Raw genomic sequence first — 19751 nt, forward strand, 5'->3', positions numbered from 1 at the left:
AAAAGACACTGAGGCATAGTGCTTGGCTAGTAACTGGCACTTTCGGGCTAGCTGCTAGCACAGAGGCACTTAGAGGATTTGCTGATGGCTTAGTGCAATTCTCTTAGCTAGCCATTAGCAATGGGAAGCATGGCACATGCTAGCCACCGAGACAGAAATGCCAGCCATGGACAGGAAGCAACACTGAATAAAACTCATCGCTACTACCTTCACTCTCGGGTTAGGCAAAATGGTTAACACACTGGGGTTGCTTCTGATCCCATGGGGGCTTTTAAATCAGGCAGTCCTTCAGTGGAGTTACTCCTGGTTTACCCCAGGGGCAGAGAGAGAGAGGAATTAGACCCTACTGATTTACTCCTAATCTATGCCAGCGTGAGAGCAGAATCAGGTCCATGCGGCTCCGTTCCTAGTTGCTTTCCAGGGATTCTGCTTCCATAATGTTGCGATCACCTGAGCCAGCTGCCTCTGTCGAAGGCCTGGAGTCCCTCTCAAAAAAATCAATACCTGAGTGCCACTGGCCCTTCTTGGGACAGCCTCGCCTTGAGGTGATGGCATCAGGCCAGATTCTGCTCTCGCTCCAGCATGAATCTGGAGTGTCCCCATTGAACCATAGCAGTCAGCCAAACACCCCAGTGGGCATGGACTCTTCCCTAGAGTCTCCATTAGGCGGGACTTACATACCTGGCACTTTTTCCTCCCTCTTATTGAGCTTGGGCTTTTGCATCTCACCTGATCGCTTTCTCTCCACCACCACCTCCTCCGCTGCCAGGGGGCAGGTGTCACTCTGCGTGCTGTTGCGGGGCGAGTTGTCCTCGGACTTGCAGTACGTGGGGGAGTCCAGTGGGGCTGGACGGGGTATATGCTTTTTCTTCTTCTTTGGGAGCTTCTGCTTGGCCATAGCTAGTGAGTAGTACATTCCAAAGTTGTTGACGATGACAGGCACCGGCATGGCGATGGTCAGCACCCCGGCCAGGGCACACAGCGCCCCCACCAGCATGCCCGACCAGGTCTTGGGGTACATGTCACCATAGCCCAGCGTTGTCATGGTGACCACCGCCCACCAGAACCCAATGGGGATGTTCTTAAAGTGAGTGTGGTCGCTGCCGCTGGGGTCGGATGGCTTGGCCCCAATCCTCTCGGCATAGTAGATCATTGTAGCAAAGATCAAGACCCCCAAGGCCAGGAAGATGATGAGGAGCAAGAACTCATTGGTACTGGCCCGGAGCGTGTGGCCTAGCACCCGGAGCCCCACAAAGTGCCGCGTCAGCTTGAAGATCCGGAGGATCCGGACGAAACGGACCACCCTCAGGAAGCCCAGCACGTCCCGGGCAGCCTTGGAGGACAGGCCACTGAGGCCTACCTCCAGGTAGAAGGGCAAGATAGCCACAAAGTCAATGATGTTGAGCAGGTTCTTGATGAAGAGCAGCTTATCTGGGCAGCAAATGATGCGCACCAGGAACTCCAGCGTGAACCACAGGACACACACACCCTCGATGTAGGTGAGGACAGGCTCCGTCTCCACCTTATTTGTCAGCAGGACCCTTGTGGTGTTGCCAATCACCATCGTCTCAGTCACATTGACATTTCTATTAAAGGCCTCATGTGTCTCCAGGCAGAACGTCGTGATGGAGACCAGGATGAAGAAGAGTGAGGCGAAGGCAACTACCTGCAAGAGGAAATGAACTCAGTGATTAGGGGAACAACCCGGGGCAGACAGGAAAGGGGATGAAAGCACTTCAAAATAGACTTCCTTCCCCTTCTTATCAATCACTACAAGGGGATAGGAGGAAAGACACACACTGTGTCCAAATCTGAGGGGAAGGGTTCAACCACAGGACATTCCTGGTGTCGTTTGTATTTCGTACACTCCCTCTGACCCAAGCCCTGCTCTTATCTCCTTCAGTTCCCCATCAAAGCAGAGCCCAGAAGCTTGCCCTGCTAGAGGTCACAGACAAGGAGAGGACGCCGCCCCTCCAGTGACACCTAGGAAACTAGCACTGGGTACCTGTCACCAGAGCCCAGCATTGTCATGGTAACCACTGCCCTCCAGAACCCGGTGGGGATGTTCTTAAAGTGGTCACCTCTGCTGGGGTCAGAGGGCTCGGCCCTGCTCTACTCTTCATAACAGACCCTGGTGTCAAAGATCAAGACCACAAGGACCAGAAAGATGATACAACTACAGAGCGCTTCACTTCTAGCTCCCCTCTTCATATCAGATCGGGAATCTCGGGTGGCTCTTAGACCATTTCCCAGGGAACAGGCCAGGACGTCACAAAGCCACCACTGCCTGACCCTCCCGTTGAGGAGAGGTGATGGACTGAACAGGCCGGGGGAAGCTTGCACAGCTGATCGGGGTGGTGATGTATCTTATAGGTCTTTGGCCTCAAGGGCTTTCAAAATGTCAGCCCGGCACCTTCCACTGGTACTACCAATAAAAAAAGAAGACCCTGATCCTACAGCTAGGCCTCTGCGGTTGAGGTGACCTGGGTATGTTTGTGCTGCTGCATCTCTCTCAGTCCATTTGCTCTTCACCTGAGCTCGCAGCTCCACATGAGAAATTAAAATTCACAATGCCACTATTCGATCATTAGACTCCCCCCTAAATCGCAAAGGGCCACGGTGTGGTGTGATAACGACTCCTTCCCCGGGCACACGGTGACCTTGAGTTAAAGCTGGGAGACCCTGGGCTCATCTTTTACTAGGGTAACCAGCCGGCTTCTCAGTTTGTATGAATGGCAGCAGCTCCATTCAAGTCAGAGTCCCCTCCGGCTCGAGCCCTCCCGGGCCAGAATTTCAAGAGCTCATGTTGCAGCAGCTCCCATTGAGAACAATGGTTGCTCCTCACACCCCCCCTCCTGTGCACTGTTGAGAACAATGGGAGGTGCTGGGTCCTGAACTCAGCTGAAAATCTGGCCACTTCATCCAGATGTCTGAATGGGAGCAGATGACGTTTGAAATTCCAGCCCCACAGTGGTTTTGACCTCTACCACTATGCTCTCGTTCAAATCCAACTCTGGAACCAAATCTCCATTGAAGCCTACGGGAGCATCCCAGGGGTGCATTTGACCCCAAGCCCAAAGAGACTCAGGTATATAAGTCATCTAAGGGCTGTTTGGTAGTCTAGGCGAGATCAGTGTTGTGTTCCTACTAGTAATAACAACACCTAGTTCGTAAATAGCACATCAGTAGCTTGCAGCACACTCTACAAAGGAAGATCAGTATCATTATGCATATTTTAGAGATGGGGAAACAGACACAGAGTGAGGCAGCAGCTTGCTCAAGGTTCCCCTGCAGCTCAGAGATAGAATGCAGGTCTCTTGAGTCCTAGGCCAGTGCATTATCCACTAGGTTGCACACACACAAAGCTGCCCAGCAGGCAGAGGTACACATCCGAATTGGGAGCCTCAGTTAAAAAAGGGCAGTGCTGAATCGTTATAGAAGGGACGGGCCAGCTCTTCCACTGATGGAAATCTGCACGGCTCCATTGAATCTGTGCAGCTCCAGCTAGAGCCTTAAATCCCACTCCTCTCCCAGGGCTAGAATTGGCCCCGGATGGGCTCTGAGGATCATGTGCTGGGATGCTTGCCATGCCCACGTTGTACCCGTCCTGTGGACTCCGAGCTCCAGGGCTGCCAGGCCAGATCCATTTACAAGAGCTACAATCCGGTGTGACCGCAGGGCGTGTCAAGCTGCAGCAGCTGCTGGAATGAGGAGGTGGAGATTCTGAAATGGAACTCCCTCTAGTAACAGATTTGTTTAAGTGTCCATTATGAATTCACATGAAAGGCTGGTGTAACAGCACCAATTAAAAGCCTTCAATTGCTCTGCATGCAAATGCCACATCTCTTGCTGGAACTGATAGTGTTGCTATTCACAGCTCCAGAGTTAAGGATCTGTCTGGGTTTCCATTAGAATAGAGAAATTAATTTTGCCGGGGAGGGAGGGCTTGTAACTCTAGTGTAAGAATCTCCTGAAATTTGTCAGACCCAATTGCAGCAGGAGGGGCCAGATTTTCAGATGGTGCAAATTGGAGTAGCTCTAATAGCAATTTACACCAGCTGAGCAGCTCCCAGGCTCTTATGTCCAGGCAGGATGCTGCTCTCCATTCATGTCTCCACCCCCCCAAATATGAACAGGGAGGTAGGGTGAGGTGGGGAGAGGCGGGTAAGGGATGGAGCCTGTATAAACAGCTGCCAGAGTTGAGCTGGCACTGGGGGCGGGGTGTTAATTTTCTGCTCACATGGAACAGCTGCAAATTACAATTGTTCCAGAGCAATTCCGGCTCTGGGATGATTCTGGAGTCTTGGGGCAGTGCAGGCAGCCCAAACCCATAGGACCACAGGAGGAATCTGGCTTTCCTGTGCTCCTTAGACAGACCTTTAACCCTGGTTTCAAATGCTTAGCAAAGCTCCTCTACTAACAGTGACAGCAGTCAGGCTTCTCATTCATCTAGACCACAAGCAACTGCAAATGAGCCCAAAATAATAAGCTGGAAAGTAAACGCTCTGTGGAAGAAATGGGTTTTATTCCCCAATCAGCCATGCTCAGACCTCCTTCCTGACAGGATGAGTTCATCATGAGTCCATTATCCAGGGCATGTTTCCAAAAGCACCTGAACAGCCTCAGAGCAGAAAAGCCCCAGCCGAGGAAGCTTGCTGAATCTTCTCCAGTTCCTCTATTAACAGCACATACAGGCTTTCCGCTTTACATGGACCTGATCTGCACTGAAGTGACGTGCAGCATTAAACACAAGCCTGATTCTGCTCCCATTGGAGTTGATAGCAAAACTCCCACCGCTGGCTGCAACACGAGCAGGATTGGGCCAAGTTAAGTGCTCGGTCTCTTCTGGTCAAGAGAACTGGACCAGTTTGCGTGTCAGACCTCCTCTTGACCACCCTTGTTGCATCAGACCATGACACTGCAAGACAGTTAAAAATTACAGGCCAGATCCTCAACTGGAGTGAATCAGAATCAACTTCCAGCTACCTCAGTTCACACCAGTGGAGGGGCTGGTCCTAAATGCCAAGACTTGAGGGCTGCGGGAGGCTGAGAGGATCTGTATCCCGGAGCCCCATCCTGGGATCCCCAAGGAAAAGAGCTGTTAGAAATGAATGACCTCATATCACACTGTGTTCAGTGCAGAGAACCACTGAAGGAAAAGATACTGTCTCGCAGCACACAGAAGGAGAAGAAGATGGAATGAATGAGACAGAGAGAGAGATGGAGAAGGTGGCAGACAAAGGACCTCATTTTGATCTTACCCAACCACCAGTGTAATTTGTCAGCTGGTGAAAACTGATGTAGCTCTGTTGAAGTCAATAGGCAATTAATAGGATCCAGCCCACAATTATGGACTTAAAAAGGACTGACTCCAGATTTACACCAGTGTAACTTAGATCCAAATCAAGCCCAAAAGACCAAAGGAAAGAAAGAACAAACGTGATTTTGCTCTCTCTTGCACCAGTGTAAAGCTGGAGTGACTCTGCTTAAGACATTGGTGCTACACTGGTTTTAGACTCAACTTAGGGGAGATCAGAATCAGGTCTGGAGAGTCTAAACACAGAAGGGTTGGATCCCCCGCCGGTGTGAATTGGTGACGTTCTACTGAAGTCAGTGGAACTGCTCCAGTTTTATACCAGTTGAGGATCTGGCCCATAATCTTTACCTTGGCTCCAACCTTTGTCTAGTAGCAAGTCAAAGTGATTTTTTTCTTTTAAAAGGGCTCCTTTCTGAGTCTGCTATTTAGAAGGCCCCAGCATGAGCACAGGGAGATCACATCACAGGAGAATTCCAGACCCCCAAATATTTCATTGTGATTTCAAGGTTTAAGGCTGGAGCATCTTACATGGGCCTGTAGGAGCTAAGTGTCCAATTGCCACTGACTCTCACAGTGCCAGGCATGCTCTTTGTCCGCAGAGAGCCTGAAACACGACCTCTGAGCGGGTGACCTGCCACGTTCACCTCATTGGGATGTTGACTCAGATTCCCAGTAACGACTGTTGAGATGTCAACATTGTTAAAGCACTTCACTGCTGCCTGAGGCCAGGAAGGGGATGGAGCATATTAGAAAGCGGATATATTACATGTGAATGACCACTCATTCTGGTGCCACAAGTGGGTGGCCCTTGGGGAGAGATTTTTACCCCTCATTTCCTGCAATACTCAAGACGGCACCAAACCCAAGAAGCCTAGCAGAGCCCAGGAGGGCTTCTAAGTCCCACCAAGGGGGCCCAACAGAACACATGGGATGATATCTAGAACATCTGCATACATTACTGTGAGCAGCACCTTGGCATCTTAAAGTGGGCAGGGCTTATTTTGCAGGTGGCACTTGGAAGTGTCCCAATACCTCCCCTCCCCCCACCCCAAGTGACCTGTCTAGAATACAAGACTAGAAAACAGTGTCTGCTGTGCTGAAGCTATGCCCAGCTAAGGATCAAGCTCTCTCCACAGAAGGGGGGGGGGGGGAATAGCATAAACTAGGACCAATCTTGCACCAGTGCCAGGGAAGTTGTACTAGATAGATGAGCTAATGGGTCTATGAGCCTGCGGGCACTGATGCTGTCGTCTTACTACAGGGGAGAGAGGTTAAATGCTCGGGGGAACCTTGTAAGCAGATGCTGAGTCAGTTGCCAAGCTCTACGGGTGGAGATACGAATAAAAAACCCAACCCACAAACTCCGTGCAGAGCAATACCCCAGCCACTGAACCAAGCAAAGTGCCCTGAGCTACAATTTAGCTGCACTAGACAGGTCTACTTTCCCCAAAAGGGGCTCTAGGGTGTCTCACAATCCCCAGGCTGGGGGGGAAATTGCTGCGTGCTGCTTGGGTGCTCTAGCCATTTAGCCAGGTTCATTCCCATCAGCCTTGCTTGCTGCCAGGCTAATTCAGAGATAATGCAGAGCGCCTAGCAGAAGGTTAAATACCAAGAGGCCAGGCTGGCATCTAATCTCCATCTCAAGGGAAGCAGCCTGTGCTTTCTCTTGCTACCCTGCTCTTTCCCTCGCATCGCTTGTGAAAATAGTACGTGTAGGTAAAGAAAAGAACCTGGAGACGAGCTGTTCAGAGACTTCTAGAGCAGGACACGCGAGTTCGATTCAGACAGCAACAAAAAGGCTGAAGGCTCCTCAGTCACTTTAGTGATTCGGTGCCAGTGAAAGATGCCAGGTGGGCAGCTCTGGGGACTCAGCCGCAGAGACGGACAAGGGCAGCATGAGGTTTCTACCCTGCAGAGAACTAAGAGGGGATTTCAGTTATTGCTCCCCTGGGATGTGGGAAGGGCTAATGGCAGCGATAGTCTCTGGGACACCAGCATACTGTCAACTCATTTCTCCTTGGTTGTCAAACCACCATTGCCTGGCAGCAGCTTCTGATCGCTGCCACTTTGGGCTGGACTTGAATCGATGATCTGGGGCGGGAGGGGAAGGGAAGGCTTCTAGGGCCTAATCTGAAGCTCACCCTGGTCTCTGTATTGACTTCAATGGCCTGTTGATCAGCCCCTCAAAGCCACTGAAGAGCGTTTGTGCCTTCCAGAAGTAACCCTCAGTGAAAGGGCTGGTTAGGAAGGAGCCTTGGATCAAGGAGTGGGAGAGCCCATCTGTTCCTAACACTTCAGTCTTGATACTTCACAAGGACTGTGACTCTGCTTGGGAGATCTTCTATTCCCTCCTTCTCCTACACTTGTAATCCAAAGGGAACTTGCTGCTCCACATCTGGCCCCCGGCACAGGAAGGGTTAAGCACTCATGGGCCTGAGTCTCCTCTCGTTTGCACTATTTTTACACTGGTGTAGCTCTATTGGCATCAGTAGAGTAACAATTGACTCACATTGGGGTTAGTGAGGGAGCAATCAGGCCCAGTGGAGATGCACCTGATTTACACTGGGAGGAGAAAGAGGGGAATCAGGCTCCCTTCTCGGTCACCTCCTATCTCTAATCTCAGCCACACCGGCGCCTCATTTCACATAGCATCACAGATGCCTCCAACCGTGGACCTGGGCCGTGCACTTGTCCCACCTGGCTTCCAAGATCAGGGAGCCTCAGTCTGCTTCCTTTGAACTGCCCTGGGAAAACATCACAGCCCATCTCATGCTCACCCATTGAGAAAAAACATCCAGAAAGACACTGCTGTTGGGAAGGAAAAGATCAGGCTCCCAGATGAATTAAATAACTGGCTTCTGCCCTGCCATCAACAGAGGCAGCTAATAGAAGGGCAGATGTGATCTTCATACACTGGCATGTTTTGACAGAAATCCAAAGGATAATTTTTTCCAGCTGATCCTAAATTATTGGTTACATCGACGAGTGAAATCTAATAAATTTGACATGCGAGGCACGGGCTGGATGGGCTGAGATAAAGCAGGCAGCAGACCTGCCTGCCCGTTGCAACACAGCATCAGTCCTAGGGACCTAAACTACAGTCTAACAATGGAAAAACTGTGCTGGGCACAGAGGTAACCAAGCAAGACTCTGGCACCATGTGCAATAGCACTGCGCTGCAAGAGACTAAGATGGGGCACCGGGGCCACAAACAGGGCGGGAGATGGAAGCCATCAGCTGGCTCCCAAGTCCAGACACCCTGGACTTTGTGATTCTGGTGAAACAGGACTTGAGTAAGCAGGAAACGGGCCAGTAGCTAGGCAACAGGTAGCTCTCATCAGCTCCATTCCCCACCCCTCCATCCTGTTTACTTTTTGCTTAGCTTCGGTGGGAGCAATCTATTTCTCAAACTCAGGGTGTCTGAATGCTCGGCTGCTGGCGAGGAGGCCTGCAGGCCAGGTGGGATGCGTGAGTCGAGCGACTGTGACCACGCGTCATTCACTTCCCCACCAGCACTGGAGTGCACTAGATTTACTCAGGGTTCAGTTCACATCAGCAGCCTCGGAGCCACTCTGTCACTTCAGGAACGCACCCTCCCTTTCACCTGACCAGGGTAATGCCAGCCCCAGGACAGGCTGAGTCAGCAGATCCACACAGGAAAGGACAGCCTCACGATTAGCCTTCTATAGTACTTAGATGGCCCTGTTATTGGGCACTGCTATTCTCCTCATTGTACAGAAGGGGGACTAAGACAGAGAGAGGCTAAATCTGGGGCGGAGCAGTGTCTTCAGTCCAGTTCTCCCAAGTCCTCTGCCAGTGCTCTAACCATCCTTCCTCTCTACGGCACTAGCCAGCAACTCAAAACGTCTGGACTAGCTTCCTGGCTTTGCCACTGACTCCCTGTGTGACCTTAGGCAAATCACTTAACTTCCCTACACCTCAGCTCCTTTACAATGGGAACAGTAATCCTTCCTTTACTTGTTTTGTCTGCTTAGATCATAAGCTCTACAGGCAGGAACTGTTCTACTGTACAGTATTTGTACAGTTCCTTGCACCACGAGGCAACTAGGTGCTACCATAAGACAAAGACAAAGTCTCCCTTCTACTTCATGTGGATATTCCTGCTTCCATATTTCAGGGAGTGTTACTACATGCTGCCATGCTCCACCTCGGAGGTGACTGTATCTTGGTGGTGGGTGACAAATTTTCTATAAAGGGCCAAATTCTGCTAAGCGACACTGCTAGAAATCTGGAGCAACTCCAAGGGTTTCAATGGGCTTATTTTGCATTTACACTGGTGTAAGTAAAGCAGAATTCAATCCAAATTTTTGTAAGACTCTTTGGGATCCTTCAGGATGAAAGATGCTACATAAACACCAACATTCTGACGTGGTCGAGTTTTTACACTCACTTTGCACCGTTGACAGAGACTTTACAAGGCATAACCCCGTGGGGAATTACTCCCAATGAGGGGTGTAAATCAGTCTAGCTCCATTGATTGCAGCAGAGCTATGTTCATTTACACCCACTGAGGAGGTGGCCTGCTGAGGCTTAGGTGTAACATATTCTCCTTTCCCCTCTCGTTCCCACAGTCAAATAAAGATCCAAGACTCACTGTGCAAAGACTTCAATAGAGCTACGCTGACTGACACATGCTGAGGGTATGGCCCTGTACCTATATATCCTATATAGCTATAGGGGAGTCACCTCCACATCAAACTGGTTACCACATAAGCTCTCCCTGGCCCTACCAAGTCAATTACATCCTCTGAAAAAACAACTTGGGCCAAATTCTGACCTTGCTTACGCCAGTGTAATTTGTGCAATTCCACTCAATGGGTCCTATTCAGCAGTGGTAAAATGGTGTATGGGATAGATGGGGTGTGGGCCTCATTCTCCTCTCACACTACATTGGCATAATGCCATGAGATCCAATGGAGTTACTCTTGATTTACACCAGGGTGAGGGAGAGGAGACTCAGGCCAAGCACTGACAAGTCCTGCCCCAACAAAGAGCGTAGGATTGCAAAATTCATTGCCAAGACAACACAGATGTCAGAGGGGACCTGCTGGTCACACTCTTCGGTTCCTTCTCCTCCAAGCACAGAGTCCAGTAGGCAGAAGCATTTGTTTATAATCCTGCTGGTGGAATACCAAGGCCTGGCTCGAGAAGGGCTTTAGAACCCAATCAGATTTCAGCATGTGTTTAAATGCTCTTCTAGCCCCCAGCCTGTCAGGTTACAAAGAGGTTTGGATCCTCAGCACAGCTCCACTGACTTCATTACAGCTACTGATGTAGGTCAGAGTAAAGGTGACTATGAGACCTAAAGATGGATTGGAAACAAAGCCCCAGTTTAAACACCCCCAAATTCCAGTGTGGCTTTTTGGAATGATACTGTTTATTCCAGCTGAGGATGTGGCCCCAGTTCACTACCCGTCCTTTAACCACCCACCATGGCTACCTCTTTAGTTACTCTGTGCCAGTGAGACTGTGGTCCAGGGGATCAGTCACTGACTTGAGAATCAGGGAACCCACGTTCTGTTCCTGGCTCTGAGCGATCTGGAGTAGGTGATTTCACTGCTCGGTGCCTCGGTTTCCCTGAAAAAAGTACCGTTTGCCATCCCAAACTTTTGCAAAATGCTGTGAGCTAGTGGAAAGGAAAGCATTACAGAAAAGAACCCAAGATCACTGCAGCTCTATGCTAAGTAGACTCCTATTATAAAGGGTAAGAAGGAGCCATTTTTATAGTCACTTGTCTACCTAGCTGCTCTATAGCCTCCCAGCCACTGCACCCAGGACATCAACCTCTGCTCCCAATGAGCTATGCCCGAGGCTCCCTGGCAGCATTGGTGCTGCCACACCCCCTGGCTTGAAGTAGTCATAAAAAATACCAAACGCATGGTTTCCATCATCAGCACCCCGGCCTGGCAGGGGGAAAATAGGAGCTCAGTGTGAGGGAAATGCAGTGCAAAAAACTCCTAGGCAATTGTTTTCAGCAGAGTCTATTTTGGAGCAGTTCTCAAAGCCAGATATCCCTCCGAGCTGAGACAGAGGTTTGGTTCCCTCTTTAGAACAGGTCTCTCTGGAAAGGCTGTCACTGCCTAAGCATTTTATTCTGGCGTCTGTTGGGTTTCCCTTTTAGTTGAAAGGAAACACTCTCGAGGAGCATCTCACTCTCTGAGTTTGAGTGTGGTTCCTGCCAGGAGAAGGCTTGGAGCTTAGAGTCTATTTTTTGTTGCTGTTCCTTTTTGCGCCTCCAAAATGTCAAAAACTCTTTTAGATCCCAAGTGTGTCAGCCTGTTGGTATTTATGAACTGGGTGTGACTAGGGGAACGGACGTGCGAACAGGAGCGGTCGAGGAAGCAGGGGTAGATGGGGACGTGCGTGGCAGCACGTGTGTGTGTGTGTTTATATGAGTTGGTAGTGTGTGGGCTTGGGGCGGAGTGTGTGAAGAGAGGCACATGCTGGTGTGGGGGAGGATGAAGATGGGTGCAGCTGAACTTCTGTGGGACTGGGTAGGGATACACTGTGTGTGTGTCTGTGTTGCTGTGTACACACGGATGGGTCTGTGTTCATGCATATGGGGGTGTGTCTGTGCCAGTGTGTTAATCGGTACGGATGCTGGTATGCGGGAGTGAGGGAACAGGCAGGAGAGTTTGTATGGAGATGTTCCATGTATTTGAATATGTACAGATGGGTGTGGGTGGGTGCGTTTGCATGAGTCCCCTTAATGTGCACAGATGTGTGTGTGAGAGAGACAGGCTTTGTGGGGGTGTGTTGTGGGTCTGTCCATGTCGGTGGGCATGGCTGTGAGAGCACTCCAGTCCTGGACTCCCTGCTGTAACCTTGTGACATTAAACACCACTTTCAGCACGTAGATCCACTGAGAATGACAAGAGGAACTGGATAATCCACCTGCCTCTGGTGCCACCTGGAATTCTGCCAGGACTTAGGGCTGGCAAGGACTCTCCCTAGCAATCCCTCAGTCCCCACCGGCTGGGATGGCAGCCGGGGACGTGTGTCGGGGGCTGGCTGCTGATCGTTTGGTGGGTCAAACCACCCTCTGTGCACGGCAGGAGAATTGGAGTAGAGGAAGTTAAAGAGGAGCATGGGTGGTGGGAGGGAGGAAGAGTCAGCATCTCTCAGGGGGGAAACATGGGGAGGGCCGCAATGCAGCTCAGATGGGGTGGGGGAGATGAATGGGTGAACCAAGGCACCCATGTTGGGGTGGTAGATGAATGACAGGGTGAACCAATGTGCCCGGGGAGCAGATCAATGAGGGGGAAACCAATGCATGTCAATGACTCTGCACCTGCTCCGATCCCTCTCTCCCCACCCCCACCCCCAACCCCGGGGTTGTCTCTCACAAACTCACCCTTGCTGCCCTGGACGAGTAGGGATCCTCGAAGAGCGCCCACATCCTAGGCTGCCAGTTGCGGCAGCATCCACCCCCTCCTGTGGCCCCAGCAGCCCCCGGCGACCTGTCGTCCATGCCCAGGCGCTGGAGGGCCATCTCCCTGCCCCCTTCCTCCTCGGCCTCCTCTCCCCCTGCCCCGGGCTCGGGGCTCTCAAAGATGTCCAGCGCCTCCTCGGCATCGCGGTGCTGCCTGTAGGTCATCCAGCAGCAGGGCTCCACGTCAGTCTCGTCGATGCCCCAGTAGGTCAGCTCCTCCTCAAAGAGGGGCCCGCAGATGTCGGCGGGGCAGTGCAGCTTGCCCGTGCGGTAGTAGTTGAGCACGTAGGAGAAGATGCCCGGGTGGCGGTCAAAGAAGAACTCGTTGCTCTTGCCGTCAAAGTCAAAGTTGCTCTGGGCATTGGGGTCGGCCAACCAAGCCAGGCGGGTGCCAGGCAACGTCCGCAACGTGCTCTTGTAGGTCTCATGCCTGGTGCCCCCTACGTTGATGGTGATCTTGTCCGACTCTTCCCCTTTGGCCATCTCTTCCTTCAGGCATGTTTTGGAGGGTGGTTTGTTCCCAGACTTGCGTCCACGGTACGATGAGACACACACCGAGCTGATCATAGATTTAGGTGGATGGGAAATGCCCTCTAAACACCCTTCCTCTAGCGAGGAGCTGGGAGGGAAGGGCGATTGTGGGGGGAGGCCTGAGGGGAGCTCAGATTTCTCTCTCCCCAACCTCAGACAGCTCTGCCCTTTGGCTGCCTCATCGATCCCTCTCCGCAGGAGGAGACGGGGCACAGGTGGTTGCTTTGGAGAGAAGGTAGGGGACAATATAATGGCCTGGCGCCCTTGCTCCAGACACCAGGAAGCAGCAACGAGGAAATCCCCACCAGGAAGAGAAGGACAGTGACAGAAGCTCCTGCCACTGCGATGCAGGCTGGAAAGTAGCGGCAAAGGCACTTTGATTAGGGGAACAAATAGATGTGGCTGTTGGGCAAGCCACAAAAACAAATCTGAGGAAGAAAGAGAGAGAAAATGAGAGATTTCGACAGCAGCAAGTGTCGGTCTTCCTCTCTTTGCTGGCGATGGCCAAAAAAAACCAAAAACCCAATCAATCCAAAAATCAGAGTCTTTGGGAAAAGATGGGAGAGCTTTGCTCTGCTTTCAAATAGATCTTAAAGTTTGGAAGAGCTGGAAGGAAAGTGACTGAGATCTATGCTCCGGGAAGATCTCTGGCTTTCTCTCTCTCTCTCTCATACATAAGATGAGTAGAGACCTGGTCCTGTCGATATTTAGAGTAGTTGGTTCCCTGTGTTTATACTTCCCTCCAAGACAGGCTTAAGAACCAACAAGAACGGCTGGCTTTGGTTTATTCCACCTTCATCTGCTGTCAGACACTCCATAGAATCCGCTTCCCAGCAGACAGCACCGGATGCATCGGGATCCTGGATGGATGCTGAGGAAGAAACACAAAACTCGGCTGGATTTCCCCTCCAGGTGCGCTTCGGGGAGAGAAGGGAGCGGAGGGTTGGCTTGGGAGTCGCTAGGATCTGGGAGCCGGGTCAGTTTCAGGCGGAGGCGCTGTAAACACACTGGCTAGGAGACTTGCCCGGTCTCTGTGTGTGTCTCTCTCTCCGAGGCTGGGTTTTTTTCAGCCCCGAGACGAGCTCACACGCGTGGATGGGTGGGATCCAGGAGCCGCTTGTTTATCGCTCGCTGCCAACTCACGGTCACTTTTTGCCTCGGCAGGAGGGAGGGAGGAAGGGAGGCGATCTGGGGGGGCTGGGCTGGGCTGTGGCAGCTGCAGCTTCCTCACACCCAAAGTATCCTCTTGCATCACCCAGCAGGCGCTGGCTTCCCGGGGTTGGGGCACGGGGATCTGTTGCTTCTTCTCTGTGCTCGCCACCTTCCCAGGCAGGGCGCCAGCGAGGGAGTGCTGCAGGTGGCAGCTGCGTCTGGGGTGGAGGCCGATTAGAGACCCGGGGGCAGCGGCACAGCCATGTTCTGGGGCTGGTTTGATGAAATGCCTCCGGCTGCTTGTTGCTTTTATACTCGGCTCCTGCCCTTCCAGCCAGCGCTAGCCCAGCCCCTCTTTCCTCTCCGGTTAACCCTTCCCGCACCGCCTCACAGCTCGCCTTGTATTGATCAGTCCAGCCCTACCCACCCTCATCCATCTCTACCCAGATAGAGATTTTACACCCCGGGACCATCTGGGGATCTGCCAGCACTTTACCCCAATGAATTAAGACTGGCCACACTCCAGGGAGGGATGGAAATGTAATGATCTCCCTGGGGAAAAGGCAGCAGGGAGCTCTGGAGGGACCGGCCCAGGGATATCAAAGCCAGCTACTTCCAGAGGCTGGAGTAAAAGACCCATTGACTTTCCCCACTCAGCTCCATCCACAGCCAGACTAATAGATGCCACCAGCAGATAGAATGGGCTAGATCCTCAGCTGCTGTAAATCTACACGACCCAGTTTGACCTTCTCAGAAGACAGTTAGCAGATAGTCTCCCGCTTTCCCTTATGCCCTGGAGCGCTGGCATGGGATGTGCCAACCGTCTGTTGGCACTCCATTCCCTCCCAGCTAGCTGTGCCCTGCAAGGCAAAGGGCTCTTTATCCCTCCCAGGGTATCTTTCAAGATGCCGTGAAGTGCCAGGGGAAATTTGAGGAAGATTCAGAAAGTGCCTGGGCTGCCAGAATTGGGGTGTGTGTGTGTGGGGGGGGGGGTCTCCCAATGGGAAATCCAACACCAGGCACTTTCTGCTGAAAATCCTCCCCCAGGGGAAAGCTGGACTGCTAGATGTTGGATGGGACCTCAAATCAAAACCTTCCTTTGGCTGGTTTCTGGTAACTGTCCAGGGAGAAGCTAAGGAGCCCAGGAACCTTTTGGGGAAAGAATGAGGGACAACCTCCTTTGTCAAGGCCAGTGCCCACGGTCCTGGGTGAGCAATCTGCTCATGACCTGACTGGCACGGTGAGTGCTCAGCCCCTCTGCAAATCAGCCCATACAAATCAGCGGCTTACGGGTGCCATGTTTACCTACATAGTCATCTCTGGGCCTTTAGGACTGTGCAGCCAGGTCTGTAGGATGCCCACTGCAGCTTGCTGGAGCTCAAAACCCAATACAGTGCCGGCAGTTTGGGCTGAGCGGGAGGCCAGGGCTTTCGGGAGGCTCTCTGGAGCAGGGCTAGGGGTAACCCCAGAGCTCAGGGAGTGAAGTCTTTCCCTTGAGCGTATTGGGCTTTGGGATCCAGCCCACAGTCAGAGGGGAGATCCAGAATGGACCACATGGCTCTTCTGCCTCTGCAGGGAAGTGATGAATGACACAGATGGCACTTTTCTCTCCAGCCAGGGGGTCATCGCATATGAGACGAGAAGGAAAGGGGTAATATGCTATGCAGAGGACACTTAATAAAAAGCATGGGAAAGGTGCAATCTACACTCACTTCCTGTTCCCCTGAGACCCCTGGCTGCTGTGTGCGGGGGTGGCCAGCCCATGGTCCCAAATACACCTCCCTGGCAGTGCTGGCCCCTCCCTCCTTTGCTCTTTTTAGCATCCGCAGCCCAAGTACAGCTACCTCCTGCATGGGGTTGGAGGTACCTGGCATCCCTCTTTGTGGATCCACAGCAGGTCGAGCATAATTTGGCCCGTAGGCTTGAGAGAAAAATGTTCAATTATGGATCAGGTATTAAAAAAAAAAATCAAATGGCAGTACTAGACCCAAACTAACCCCCCCCCCCACACACACACACACTAGCCATGGTTCACTCACTGCCCTTTGGGGGCCAGATCCTCAGCTGGTGTAAATCAGCATAGCATTGTAGCAGTCAATGGAGCTACCCTAATTTACACCAGCTGAGGATCTGGCCCTGGGATGCTTTGAAGGGGAAAGCTGCTATGGAAAAACAAACGGTCTCTCCCCTTTCTATGCATAATAAATCTGTCATAACAGGCTATACCCTGCCATCCTTAATGGATGGTTGGCCAGAATGAAGTAGGAGTGAAAGCTGTGGGATGGGACCCAAAATGACAAATATTTTACATTTATATAGTGCCTGTCATCCCCAGAGAGCTTAATGCACTGAGCAACCCATACTCATGTGGCACTACTGGACTGCAGCCTCCTCTGGGGTGCAGGGAAGCAGCCAGCCAGAAAACTAGCTCACATCAGGAGGAGGAAGGGAACTTTTGGCCAAGGACACCTGTGCCAACCTGTGCTCTGTTCAAAAATGCCATCAGATCTTTAATGTGCATGCAGAAAGACAGTGAGCACATACTGTCTCCCCCGCAAGGTGCCCTTAAACTGAGTTCTATGCAGGTATCTACATCAGAAGGATGAAGGAAGGTGTCTCATTCATCTTTCAGATGAGATGTGAAACTGAGGTCTGGCCCACTTGGTCATTAAAGAGCTCATACAGTAGGAGAGGTGTATTAACCCCACTGCCCTGTTTAAATTCCAGATGATGTATTTACATGCTTCTGACCACAGTTGCAGTGGGATGGATTATTCTGCCTTACAGAAATAACTGTTCTTGCAGGAGTCACTTGGGTCCCTGTTACACAGTCTTACAAGGTTTCTTCCCCCCCCCCTTTCAGTGTAGGAGCAAGTGTACAGTCTTTGAAGACATGCTCTTTTGCTATTAGTTTTTGTGATGCAGATTTGCCTCAGGGCAGCTGTTGCAAGTCACAGGAAAGTTTGCTCTGTGCCCGAATCTCTCTAACTAGAGTCAGTTCTCAGGACTGAGTTCTCCCTGGGAACTGGGCATTGGTGTTTGGGCTGAGATTCTTGAGAGAGGGGATTGCTTGCATGCTGCTTGTGACCATCTCTGGTCCAGGACTGGTGTATATAATGTAAATAAACAAGTTCCACTAAGAAAATACCCTGGCTCCATATCACTGATTTCTCCTCCAACAGGAAACTCAGCTGGAGGACCCAGATATCTGCTACAGCATAGCAGAGGGGCATTGATATTGCTGTTGTGACGGGTGTACCTTGTGAAGCCTGCAGGGTAGAGAGAATTATGGAGGCAGACAATTTAGAGAATAGACTATGGATAAAGCAGAAACCCAGGTTCTATTCCCAGCTCTGCAGGGTGACCTTGGGCAAGTTGTGTTCCCTTGCTGTGCCTCAATTTCCCCACCTGTAAAAAGGGACGGACCTCCTTTGTAAAGCACTTTGAGATCTACTGATGAAGAGCACTAGATAAAAACTAGGTATAATTAGTGGTAGCTGTAGCACCCATTAGGAGGTGGGCCCTTCCCAAACCAAAGGAACAGCCAGGATGGGGACATTTTGGAGCTTGGGGACAGCTCATCCTGAGCCCTCTCTCACCTGAATTTAGCTTTCCACCAGCCTTGTTGTGACTCCCCCTTGGGACCCTTCTCTCACTTCCTTCAATTCACCCATTTCAGCTGCATCCTGGAAGCTCCCATTCAAAGGAACAGGAAGGGGCTGGCAGAGGCTCTCCTTCCCCAGACAGCACTCCAGGAGGATGAGTTGCGTGCCTGCTTTCGGAGGGACAAAAAGAGGAGGGTGGACTGCACAGCATGGGGGGCAGAAACCCAGGGAACGCCTTCAGGACTGGTGGAAATGCTCTTCATCTTCTGTGACAAGTGGCTCCTACAGGCTCCCATTGATGAGCCCAGAGCATTTGTCCCACTTGACAAGGATACTTCTCTGAGAGTAAGTGTTACACCATAAATTAATAACCCAGTATCACCATCCCCACAAATTCAAATATCATGCCTGGCATTGGCCACTGTTGGAAGACAGGATACTGGGCTAGATGGACCTTTGGTCTGACCCAGTATGGCCGTTCTTATGTTTTGTTCTTATGCCAGATCACCAAAAATAATAATAATAAAAAAATCACAAGATTGTCTCAAAAATCAATAGTTTGGCTTAAAAAGAAGAAATTTAGGGTTCTTTTTCTTTGCCTTCTGGGTTCTGAGCCTTTAGGTCACATGCCGATCATATTTCCAGGGTGTTTTCCATCACCATGAGAGTTAGATACGCACTTTTGTCTTCTAATGAAAGCCAAGATTTTCACACAATCACATGTCTCCAGGAGCTGGGGCTTTACTAGTCATACTTGGTGTGTTAAGACTTGCCAGAACATCGGGAGAGCTGGCCACACTATGAACCAGCTTCAACACTGAATATCTATGAAGCTATGGGCCAGCGTCTCAGCTCAATGGGAACACACCAACCTACACCAGCTGGGGATCTGAGGCAGTATCTGAACTTTGTGATGATGGAAATCCAAACTCAGCTCCATATCCAAGTTTCGCACATAGTCCTTATCCTTCTAAGAGACCGGTTGGAAACCCTGGATCCAATCCCTCTGAGGTATTTAAAAGCCAAACATGCATCCAAAGCCAAGTTTTTGCAAATGGTTCTCGTAACAGAAGCCACTGGAGTGAGTGGAAAACGGCGCCTGGCATGTAACCCTAACCCCTGCAAGATCTGGGGCCTGGCAATAAAGATCCATCTCTTACCAGCCCTCTTGTGAGCCTACACCCTTATTACAACCCCCTAATGGAATGAACCAAGAATGTGGATTAGTATAATTTCTGTTAGGATAGTAGCTAGTAACTTCTGAGATCCAGGAGGTAGTGTTTCTTAGTGGGCTGAGCACTGAACTGGGATTGAGAAGACCTGGGTTCTATTCCTTGTTCTGTCACCGTGTGCCCTTGGACAAGTCACTTCACCATTCTGTGCCTCAGTTTCCCCATCTATAAAATGGGGATTGTAATGTTGACCTCCTTTGTAAACCAGTTTGAGACCTGATGCAAAGCACTACATAATAGCAAGGTATTATTATTGTGCAAGGTGCTGTACAAACACAGAGTAAGAGAGACAAGAGCCCATCCCAAAGAGCTTACAATCTACCAAGAAGAGGGCGGGTGGGATGGGAAATACCAGGTCAGAGTAGCAGAGATGGGAACAGAACCCAGGTGTCCCAAGTCCCTCTGCATAGGGACAAGGAAGGGGAATAAAACAGGATTGGAGCAGAAGGAAAGGAAGAAGT

At 51.1% G+C, this 19751-nt stretch overlaps 1 protein-coding gene across 1 annotated transcript in view; it reads right to left on the reverse strand.

Annotated features, from left to right (window-relative positions):
- KCNC4 (potassium voltage-gated channel subfamily C member 4) overlaps positions 1-13337 on the reverse strand; it is a 68911-nt gene extending 55574 nt beyond the window's left edge. The window contains exons 1-2 of the mRNA XM_065403642.1: positions 12693-13337; positions 730-1666 (exon numbers count right to left, since the gene is read on the reverse strand). Coding sequence (XP_065259714.1) covers positions 730-1666; positions 12693-13337 — 1582 coding nt within the window. The remainder of the gene's footprint in view (positions 1-729; positions 1667-12692) is intronic.
- Positions 13338-19751: the final 6414 nt, after the last annotated feature.

Source organism: Emys orbicularis, chromosome 4 (genome assembly GCF_028017835.1).
Source record: "Emys orbicularis isolate rEmyOrb1 chromosome 4, rEmyOrb1.hap1, whole genome shotgun sequence".
In the NCBI taxonomy this organism is placed as follows: Eukaryota; Metazoa; Chordata; order Testudines; family Emydidae; genus Emys; species Emys orbicularis.